The sequence below is a fragment of the Varanus komodoensis genome, unplaced genomic scaffold (genome assembly GCF_004798865.1).
Source record: "Varanus komodoensis strain SLA01 unplaced genomic scaffold, ASM479886v1 scaffold23, whole genome shotgun sequence".
Classification (NCBI taxonomy): Eukaryota; Metazoa; Chordata; class Lepidosauria; order Squamata; family Varanidae; genus Varanus; species Varanus komodoensis.
In genome coordinates this window covers 2,982,147-2,993,932 of record NW_025335627.1, presented here as the reverse complement: position 1 = coordinate 2,993,932, position 11,786 = coordinate 2,982,147, and the positions used below count along the sequence as shown (strand labels likewise).

The following is an 11,786-nucleotide window of genomic DNA, read 5'->3' as shown; positions in this document are numbered from 1 at the left end:
AGATCTTTGACCTTCCTGGTAAATTACAAGCTGAAGAAGCAGGATGGCAATTTGAGATTGATAGGCAAGTAATCAAGGATCATCTAATTAGTTTAAATGGTCCAATGAACCATTTATCCAATGAACTTTATCATAGAGTAATAAAGAAACTGGCAGAAGAACTCTCAGAACCACTGTTTATTATCTTTGAGAAATCATGGAGAACAGGGTTGACTGGGTTGACTGCCATACGACTGGAGAAGGGTCAATAATGTTCCCATCTTCAAGAAGGAAAAAAAGTACCTGGGAACTACAGGCCAGTCAGTCTGACATCAATCCCTGGGGAAATTCTGGAGTAGATTATAAATGAGTCAGTCTGCAAACCCCTTGAAAGAAGTGCAGTGATTTCTAGAAGCCAACAATGATTTGCCATGAACAAATCTTGGCAAACTAATCTGATTTCATTGTTTGATTGGGTAACCTTCCTGGTGGACTGTAGGAATGCTGTTGACATATGTTGATCTTAGGATAGTTTGTGACAAAGTGCTCCATGATATTCTGCCTAAGAAATTAGCTAAAAGTGGGTTAACAACTTTCAGGTGGGTCCATGATCAGGTGAGAATCGGCTACAGAATTGGACTCAAAGAGCACTCATCAATGGCACATTTGCAAAATGAGGAGAGTTAATGAGTGGGGTACCAAAGAGTCCAGTCCAGGGCCAAGTGCTCTTCAACAAATTCATTCATTCATTCAGTTTATATTCTGCTGTACTAGTTCGAAGACTCTCTAAGCAGATTACAATATTACATAAAATAACTATATTACCTAGAATAGCAACAATAAAACAGAAAAATACACAGCCAAGGTCAGATATTAATTAGTTAAATATATTAAGCAAAAAACAGTATAATCAATTCGGTGAACTACTACAGGAAACACCAGATTTTCAGATCACACAAAATTGGGTGGGATAGCTATTACCTGGAAGACAGAAACCAAATTTCAAGTGAATTTGATAGGTTGGAGCACAGGGCTGAAAACAGCAGAATGGAATTCAGTAGGGACAAATGTCATGTTCTGCACCAAGGAAAAGGAAACAAAGTACATTTGTACAAGATAGAGGATACTTGGCTCAACAATACTGCAAGCGAGAAAGATCTTGGAATTGTTGTGGGTCACATGTGGAATATGAGTCAACAATGTGATGTGGTTACAGAAAGGCCACGTTAGTTTGGGTTGCATTAATAGAAGTATCACTTCTAAATACATTAAGTACTAGTTTCTTTCTGCTCAGCACTGGTTATGCCCCATCTGAAGTATTGTACTCTTCTTTCTTAAAGTGAGCACCATAGTTTAAGAAAGCTGCAGACAAGCTGGGAGGCTTATAGAGGAGGGCAACAAGGATGATTTGGGGCCTGGAAACTGCCCTGTGCAGAGAAATTAAAAGAACTGGACATGTTTAGCCATAGAAAGAGAAAAATGAGAGGAAGCATGATAGTACTCTTCAATACTTGAAATGTTGTCACACATTGGAGGCCTAGGATCTCTTATTCCTCATCCCTGAGTGTAGGACACAGAATAATGGGCTCAAATTAGAGGAAGCCAGATTCTGGCTGAATATCATGATGGACTTCCTGACCATTAAAGAAGTATGACAATAGAACCATTGAGCTAGGAAGGTTGTGGGCTCTCTCACAATAAAGGCAATCAGGATGCACCTGGCCAGCCATCTGAGGGATGGTTTAATGAGTCTTGCATTGAACGGGGGCTTGGACCCAATGACTTTCTTGGCCTCTTCCAACTTTACTGTCCTTTTATTCTATATAAATATTAAATATCTTTCCTACTCCCTTTGATACCTGAACTCTACTGAATTCTGAATAAAGCTTTGTAGGAAGAACATTTTATGTGTATATTTTTTACCCTTGCATTTAAGCTTCTGTTTCATTCCTTTTATTATCTTTGTCAGTCTTGGACAAAACTTTGGACATTTGGTACGCTAGTTGTGTAACCTAGAACTACTAAATTCGACACTGGAACTTTTTCTTATATTAACAGTCCCCACAATATACAGATTCTCAAACTCTTCACTTCATTTGTTAGAGTTCTTATACCCTGTTTAGATTATAAAAAACTGATTAAACAATGTACAACATTCTGTTTACAGTAAAGGTCTTGCAGATATCAGTTATTCTCCACCATCTGCCCTCACAAAATGACAATTCTTCAAGTGAAATAGATCACGATAGTTACAATGAATTACAAATAGAAAGGATAAAGACTGATGTCTTGTTTTTGTATTTGACTGGGCCATGTGTTGTTAACATGACTCAACCTAATTCTGTATTAATCTGGTCTGCAACAATAGAAGGTTAGGGAATGCATCTGCTGCTAAGGGAATGTCTTCCTTCTTGTAGCTCCTGGCTCTGTTCCTGCCAGAGGCTTCCAGTGTGGTAGAGGTGGCTTAGAAATTGCCAACAGAATAGCAATTCTAAATGGTCTATTACCCTAATGGTAGGCTGTTGAAATGAAGAAAGAGAAAAACCAGGAGTTTTATGAAAAGGCTGTAAACTCCCTCCTTGTTTTGGAAATTAATTCCTGGAAAGTGCATGTATCCATAGGTATTCTGTTCCTTAACAGTATATGCCTACCTGCCCCTGTCCCCAAGCCCTTATTGGCTCCCAGTAGATGATGCTTGACTCCTGTGAAAAAGTGAAATGGATCACACAATCCTGAAGTCTGCCCACCTCTGCTGTAGACCATGACATAGGCCCATATTCAGGAGTCCTGTATAGGACTGACCAATTACAAATTGTCAAAAAAAGGACGAAAATGGGAAGGCAATTTGTATGTGTCAGTTTGTATGCATAGATGCAGATTTAGTGAGAAGTGAAATATAGTTGTTCTCACTGTCTTGCAGAAGATTGTGGCTGGGTGACCCGTGTGCCTGCCTGCTCAGCTTGGATGAGCAATGATTCTTAAGACTCTTTATCTTTAAACCGGCATTGGACAGGAGAGCCCCTCAAACAGAGGAAAGTCCCACAGCAGAACTTCAGAGAAGTCACATGGCCACCTTATGTCACTAGATGGAAAAGAGGATGGAGATCCACTTGTAAAAAAGAAAATTGTGTAGAAGAGGAAATGTCAACAGATTTAGATTGGCATGAAAGGTTCACTCGCTAAAATCCATTCTTCTGTTTCAACAGCCATCTTTCCATTTGGTCACTCTACACAGTGAGCAAATGTGATTAAACTGAATTTCAGTTTTGTACACTTCCGTGATCTAGTGCTTTGCTTAACATATCTACAAAAACCTAAACTAGATATGAAAGAGGGGCCACATTTTGCATACAATTTCTACCAAAATATATGTTAAAGGCATAACTATGTCTGTCTTCTACACCTATAAACAACTTCTTAATCTATAGAAAGTGAAGCTTTTCAGGACATGGAGATAAACTTTGCCATTGCTAATTTTTGTAGATGAAGCTGCTGTTAAAGGCACAGAGATAGGGAACCATAAAAACCTGGCAGCTTGCTTGCTTGCTTTATTTATTTAAGATATTTGTATGCCGTCCTTTGCAAGAGCCTTTAATATTTTTAACAAATCTGCTTTAACATTTATTCTGGTACTTTAACTTGGAATCCGCTTCATTAAAATATGAGATTTAAAAAATACAATAACTTTATATTCATTACATTAAAATAAGAATACAGCTCTAAAAAAACAAACCCATCACTGAGATCTTGCACAGCGTAGTGCAAATAGACTTCCAACATAACTTCTGAATGCTACTTTCCTAAATGACTTTAGGGGTAATGATACCAAAGATGCAATACTTACATTTCTTACTGTTTTAATTTATATAGTGTTTTTTCTGTGTATTTATGTATACAATTGCACGGGCAGTTGTATATTATTTAATACTGCTTTTAAGAACTAAAGTGTTCTCCTCCCACTTCCAATTAGCACTTACAATAAAATATGGGCTGAAGCCCAAGAATCCCTCAACAGCCTGTTGCAGAAGGAGATAGAAGAGAAGTCCCAAAGGCCAGTGAAAGATCGTGTGGTAGTGTTTCAAATGCTAGCTACCTTCTACATCAAATATGTGCAAATATTTCGCAACTTGGAAACTGCATACGACCAGATTGTTCACCCACAAAAGCGCTTAATCATTCGGCAAATACTCGATGGAGTAATGGGCCGCATCTTGGAACTGAAGAATGAAATGGTGGAGCTGGAGTACTCAGAATATCACTACTTTGATGACATTTTACAGGATCTTAAGCTGTCACCTGTAAGTATACTCTCCCACCCCCTTGTTAATGTACTTCTGTTTCATAGAGTCCAAGCCTGAGAATCACTTGAAAGTGCTATTTATTTAAATTACAAATATTCCTGTTTAGTGGATTATTCATTTGCTCTCACTTGTGAAAATTGTGTGGAGTTCCACTTCATTTCTGTTGGCACTTCTAGTTTGAAATAGAACTTGTTTCCTACTCTAACATCAAATATATAATTTGACATAAAATGTAAAGTGTTTTCACTATTTGGATTCTGAGCCCATTGCTCACAAATGGAAAGGCTTCACACAATCTCACACAACCTCTTGAGCAGTCTACTTGGCATCCAACTCTAGGTATTACCTTATTAAGGTGGTTGTGTGAGTGCTGACAGCACTTTTCAGGCACTTGAGGTGGCACAAAACCTTGAACAGGAAGTTCACACAGATTAACCATGGCAGCCATGTGTATAAAATAAATGAAACATTGTAAGAAAAGGTCTTGAATAGCAGTATGTCACCTTCACTAGTAATCAAGGCATGCACACTCTGGGTTTCAAGGAGTCAGGGAGGAGTGGATAATTCCCCAACAAGCCTCACAGTTTGAAATTCATAAATTTAACTTTCTCTCATACAGCTCCACCTGTTGCCCACATCAGGAACTGTCTTGGAACACAAGACTGAAAAGAATAAACCATGCTGTAAATGCAGGATCCAAAGGGCAACATTCAGATTCAGTGCACAGAGCTCTCTTTCAACAAGTTGATGTAAAAAGTAAATTAGATGTTAGAAACGTCCACAGGGGTACATATTGCACATCAATATGTTGTATGTGTTAATCTATAAAGTAATATCAGAATCTTCCCTCACATTCAGAAATATTGGTGCCCATATGTTTGGCTAGAACCAACCCTTGTAGTCTTGGCATTCAGACATAAAATACTAGTTCACATCAAATAAATAGTTCAGTTAATTTCTTTTCAGCACAGTGAAGTTACAGAATCTTGTTCCATGATTACAGCAGGACCCTCATATCTTGTGCACATCAGTTCCAAGCCTCACAATAGGTGCCTGAAGCTGCAGATAATAGCAAACACTATACCAGAGATGGCCAGACTTGCTCAACAGAAGAGCCACATATGGCAAATGACAGATGTTTGAGAGTGGCAAGTGGGCACCTGTGGCTGGTGGCAGCAGGTGGTAAGTGGCAAGCCACAAATTAAATAAACTATATAGTCAAACTATATACATTTCTTTTTCCCAATTTCTTTCATTCTTACCTCAGCATATGATCTTTTCTTGCCCTATTAAATAAAGAATTCTTGCTTACATGAAGAACTTTAACACTTCCTTTGGCACTTTACGGCACCTTACCACTTCTCTTTTGGGCTGAGGTCAACCACAGTTAACTGAGCCATCAGATAAGGGGTTCCTGCTGTATTTCTTTCTCACTAGTAAAAGATGGAGGAGGTGAATGATGTAAGCTGCCTTGAGCCCTTTGTAGGAAAAAGGCAGGCTATAAATAAAAAATAAAAAACTCACCAGCTGAGCATTTCTGATTGATTTCAGGCATAAATAAGTTGTAAGTGTTCTTCATTTCAGCATGTTAATGAAAGCTCTGTTTCCAACTGTAGACTATACTTCAAGATTTCCCATCTCCCACTTCCCTCATCTGTTCTGCTCCTGGCTAATTCTATATGGGTAGGGGGATTGCTACTGAGTGTGTGTGTGTGGACATTTATTCATACATTAAATATAGGGATAAAGAGATGACAAGGTAATACCATCACAACAAGCTTTGTTGGTTGTTTATTATTTAATATATTTAATAATAATTGTTATTAAATTATTATTTAATAATCAGATTAGTGTAACACATTTTTGAGTGTTCAGGCTTCACCAATATTCCATTTATACAATGAAAGCAAGCCACCGTGGCTTAAATAATTCCCCCTTTTTTTAAATGCCCAGGGCATGCCTGATGCTATTAGCCTAGATTCTTACCTAGGCATGGTTTGTCATGGCATCTAAACCCAGGTGGCATGGCTTGGTTGATGGGGAAGCAACTCTCAAAATAACCCAGGCCTTTGGATGACATGGCAAGCCACAACTGCAAGGGTAATTAAGCTAATGATGTCAGGCAAGTGCTACTCATTTAATGGTGTGAACTGGTCCCTGTTGACGTTTAACAAGTTTTCCACCTGAGTTCTGACTCAGTGGAAGGCAGCTGACAGGTAACAAAACCAATTTTGGAATTCTCCAAAGATTAAATAAGTTCAAGCAGTTGCAGAGTTATGGCATGACAACTTTTATAAATTTCAAGAAATATGTCTTGAGCACTTCTTGTGTATCTGTGAAGAAAAGGTATTAAATGAATGACCAACATGGTTTACACAAGTATCTTTCCCTCTTTGACAGGAAAACATTGAAATACCTATTCCAAGGTATTTTATTAAGGAGAAACTAAAGGTGTTGAAAGAGAGAGAGAGAATCCTTGCTCAAATAATGTTTGATGCTGGAATGTATGATGGAGAACCAGTGAGTATATGTCTGTAATCAGTCCAAGGACAGCTCTAGATTTGGGGGCATTCAAGCTAGTGCCTTCAGCCATTCACCTTTGCCACCTGTGGTCTCATGTCTGTCTCTCGACTTTGCACAGCACCCTCATCTCCTGTTGCTATAACATTTAGACCCTTATATGGACAGCAAAGCCTTGGATTTGTAGGCTATCTTTCTAGCTTTTTCTTTTCTTTAGTTGGCATGATAAGGGCAGAAAGTGTCATTTGGTTGTATGATGTTTATTGCAGTGGCTGTATCCTGGACATGTTCTTTCCTTTCAGTGCTACTGTGTGTTTGTCACATTTAACTGTCCTTTTTCCTCCGAGGAGCCCAAGGTGGCATGCATGATCTTCTTTCTCTTAATTTTATTGTCAGAGAAAGTGCCATGATCAGCCCATATGTCTTCCATTGCAGATGTATGGGACTGGGTGTATTAAATGCACTTGATGTATTTAATTTTTGTTCTACATTGCAATTTTATGTTGCAGAGAAAACAGGTGAAGATCATGCTCTTAGAAGAAGCTATTAGAGCAATTCAAGTGGCTGAACGGGCTCGACAAGGCCGACTCAGGGCCACCTTCATGAAACAAATCTATCTTGAAGAAAAGAGAGAGAGGCTAGCCAGACTTCATGGTACAAAAGGGCCAGATCTGGAAGCTGCTGCAATGTGCATTCAAAGGGTAAACTAAATATATTACTGTGAAAATGGAATAAACTGCCATAGGTAACATAGAGATGGTAATTATATTAAATTAAAAGGGCAAGGTCTCCCAGCCCTGACTTGCTCTATCATTAGCTCAGCCTTTCTGACTTTTCTTAGAGAATTCTTGTAGAAAGCTCATGGTTAGGGTTGGGGTTAGGGTTAATTCTAGGGGTTTCCAGGAAACCTTGAAAAACTGAATCTTAGGGTAGCTCTCCATTCTTCTCATTCTCTTGACATCACCAGTCCCTCTGCCCTCAAATTTGTGAGGAAGATGTTGCAAGGAATTTCAGGAAACATTTCATTTCTGCTAGCAAAGCTACATACAATGGATTTCTGTAATATGTAGAAACGGAAAGGCTCAATGTAGGCTCAATGGCTTAAGACAAGAAAAAGTGAAAACTAGTTCTCAGACCCCTTAACAGCATTAGATTCAAAATACCTCTTTTTGCTGTGAGACTTCCCAAACATCTCTCCACCCACACTAGAAGTTTAAAATAAAGGCACAACACTAGAAGGCTCTAGAGCTCAGCTTAATTATTCATTTATTTAATCATTCATTTATTTCATTTGATTACCACCCAGCAGTTAATGCTATCTAGCCTTTAGTTTGTTGACTCATTTCATAACAAGTTTTTGAATCTCACAGTTAAGAAGTTCAGTGCCTTTAGTAATTTAAATGAACTGTTTCTTTTTCTGATAAAATGGCAGCAATTTGGGCTATTCTAAATAAAAGCAGAACTATAAAGAACAACTGTGGATTACCAAAGATATTCTAGACAGTTGCCAAAATTAAGTGAACCAGTATGCCCAATGTCTGGAATGCATGAGAAGACTTATCATGGATAGGGTCACAGTTCAAGGAAGGTAGCCTGAGCCTTCAGGTACAAGATTCCAAGTCTTCTGCCTAGGACTATTTTAAATGAAAGCTGAATCATCTCCACCACGCCGCCCAAGTAAAAATTAGAAATTGTGATAATACCCACCAACAGTTTTATCTTAGTGTGTACAAAGATTTATTGTGATAAAGAATAAACTGCCCTGTGGAACATGTGCATCTCCTGAAATTGTTGTAGAGTTGATCAACCCTTGGTAGAAAGTTGATAGTTAACTTTTACTTAAAAACAACTCTTTTATTTTTATCAAGGATGTGTGATGGAATAATGTCCAACATGTTTCTCAGTATCAAATTCTAGAAACCATGATTCTAAGCATATATGCATGACTGTGATTATACTTTGAGGCAACAACTAAAGGAGTTCTCTGCATATCCTTTATTTCTGTTTTGCATTTTAAGAGCGTAGTATGTTGAAGACAAAGGAATGTAGAACGAATTTATTTCTTTAAGTTCTAACTTTATTTCTAGCATTGCTATCTAAAATTATAGGAAATGAGAGAATTAAAATGTAAGGGTACTGCATATGAATAGACATTTCTAAATAATTCACAGAAAGATAGCTTCCACATTATTCTTTGTCAGTCTGTACTGAAAACCAGACAGGAAAGTTTGAGAACACTGCCAAAAAAAAAACCCAGATGCTAACCTGTTAGTGCTCAGTTGTTAAATTTGTACTGTTAGTTTTTCCTTCTCCCGTTTATTTTTCCCCTTGTTGTAGAGGAAGCAATTGAACTCATTCCTTTTGTATTTAAAATTCAGTTTTGGCGTGGATATGCACAGTGGAAGAAAACTTTGCAACTCAGAGAAGAAGAAATGATATTTCTAGGGATGGTAAGTTTTTACATACCTCTTTTTAAAGGGGATTTTAAATAGTACTGCATAACATCAACATTTTACATAATATAAAATAAAAGTGTTTTGAAACTAAGTATTATAAAGCTCAGCCCTTAACAAAAAAAATCTGCTTCAAAATAGATACTAGGTCAACACAAATGAGAAAAATATAGAGGGACACAAAGCAGCAATGTGAGTGGTGAGAGGAGATAAAGAGCTATCATGCTATGGCTATTTCCAAATAGCAACTTGGGGATGGTCAACTGCATTTTTCACCTCATTCACAGTGGTGGTGGTAGTGCTCCTTATTCATAGTGGTGTGGGTATCTTAAATTCTTCCTAGTTATTTTTTAACATAGTTCACATTCTAAGCTCATTCTGAGGTTTAGTCTACTGTCAGTCTTCCTACAAGCTTTGACCGTTTGTACTTCATCATGATAATTTGCTCTGCCTTCCATATTTTTGGGCTATGTTCAAGGCAAGAGGAAAGACAGGTGCACAATAAGTCTGCTGTTAGCATCAGTCCTGTCCAAATATTGGAAGCAATATGTTATGCTGTGTTTTAAGTTTTGTGACCTACTCAAAGAGCTTTGACCAGTACAGAATGATGGTAATGAAAGCACTGATTGTAATTTATCCTAAGCATCTTAAAGATATATACTGGATGCTGTTAAGCCTTCAAAACTTATTTTAAAGCTGCTAAACAGCCTTCTCAATTTTTACTGATTGGTTTTTATTTTATTTGAAAATTTATGAGTTGCCTAAAATTTTCTGCCATAGTTTGTTGCTAAAGTGTGCGTTTTGCCACTGCAGCCAAATTTTGTTGAACAGCCCAGGATGGGGATGAAATTGTCCCTCAGAGCATCTGAAGTTGCCCATCCCTGCTTTAGTTTATATGCCACCAATACTTGCAGGACACCACTGACTTCTTGAGGAAACTACACATGGAAAATACTATCCAAGCTACCATGGCTCTTTACACCAACAAGAGTATTATACTTGATGGTGCTACAGCCAAATTATACCATTTTGCACCTAAAGATACTTCCCCTGCTTTTTAATTTTTTTTTAAATACAGAAGAAAAAAACCATAAATACAACACTTCACAACATTAATATAACATACAAAAACTCAATTAATAATTAAAAAAGTAAATAATAAAGTGCCCCCACAACCCCGGAGACCAATAATACCTCCACTTAATTTTTATATTATAACAATTAATATACTTCAATTACATCCATGTCCCCTCCAGAAATTCATAATCTTGGTTAGGTTTACAACCTTTGCCTTCTATCAGTACTGCTTTTACAAAATCTTCCCAAATGTCATTATTTTTGTTTGCTTTTATTAACCATTTTTAATTTTTATTTCTGTTGTCAGTTTATCATTAATTACCATATTTCATTATACCATTCATACCTTTGCATAACCCAGTTCTGTTTCCAATATTTAACTGTCACTAGCCTAACTACCACTATCAAACTTTGGATCGATTCCTTCTTAACTTCATTATATCTTGTTTTTCAATCAACAGTAATAACACAATTCTCGGTGACATTTCTAAGTCTATATCTAAAATTTCTCTAATTTCATTAAATACCATAATCCAAATCTTATGTATATTATCACAATCCCACCACATATGTTTATAAGTTCCAATCCCTTTCCTACATCTCCAACACATATTAGAATATTTGTCATCAATTTGATTTAACTTAACTGGTGTTAAATACCATCTCCATATCATTTTATATCCATGTTCTTTAATTCTAACCAATATATTCTTATATATTCTTCTACTCCAAATATTCTTCCAATCCTTGTCTTTTATTTCGCCCACATCCATTTCCCAAATTGCTTTTAAACTTTTTGTCTGATCCCCTAACTCCATTAATATCCTATAATTTTTAGCAACTCTTCCTTTACTTGTGTATTCTACCTCAATCTCACATTATTTTATAATTGTTTCAAATTTTGTTAATTGTCTTTCTTCGTCTTTAAATTTATCCTCCATCTTCATCCATTTTTCCAATTGAATTAAATTTAATCAATTTAATTTAGCCTCTGCCAATATACTCTTTAATTGTATTAGATTTTTTATCTTATTTTTCCAATCTTCCCATTTATATATATGATTATTTTAATTGATTAATCCAATCCTTTGATTCTGTTGTTGGGAATTTCTCCATTTCGACCACTGGTATTAACAGAGAAATTCCCAGGATTAACTGTTGTCTCCATTTTTCCCATACTTCCATCATATTTTTTTAAAAGGGATTTTGAATTCTCTTAATAATCTTTTTAATATCCTTTTTTAAACCAATGTGTCTCTAAGTGATCACCTATTTCCCTTAATTCTTTTAATTCAATATCACTCCATATTATTTCTTTGTTTTGGGCTATAATATCTGGAACTATCTTTACTTGGTTTGCAACCCAATACTTTTTAACTTTTGGAATGCCCAGCCCTCCTTTTTTAGTCAAACAAGCGGTGTATAGAGAGCTGCTAGAGGTGGCCTATTTCAGACC

At 36.7% G+C, this 11,786-nt stretch overlaps 1 protein-coding gene across 1 annotated transcript in view; it reads left to right on the top strand.

Moving 5' to 3' along the window:
- Positions 1–1,113: 1,113 nt before the first annotated feature.
- Positions 1,114–11,786, top strand: part of IQCA1 (IQ motif containing with AAA domain 1) — a 141,403-nt gene continuing 130,730 nt past the window's right edge. The window contains exons 1-4 of the mRNA XM_044431818.1: positions 1,114–4,277; positions 6,681–6,800; positions 7,310–7,501; positions 9,179–9,250. Of these exons, the coding sequence (XP_044287753.1) occupies positions 4,062–4,277; positions 6,681–6,800; positions 7,310–7,501; positions 9,179–9,250 (600 nt within the window). The 5' untranslated portion in view covers positions 1,114–4,061. The remainder of the gene's footprint in view (positions 4,278–6,680; positions 6,801–7,309; positions 7,502–9,178; positions 9,251–11,786) is intronic.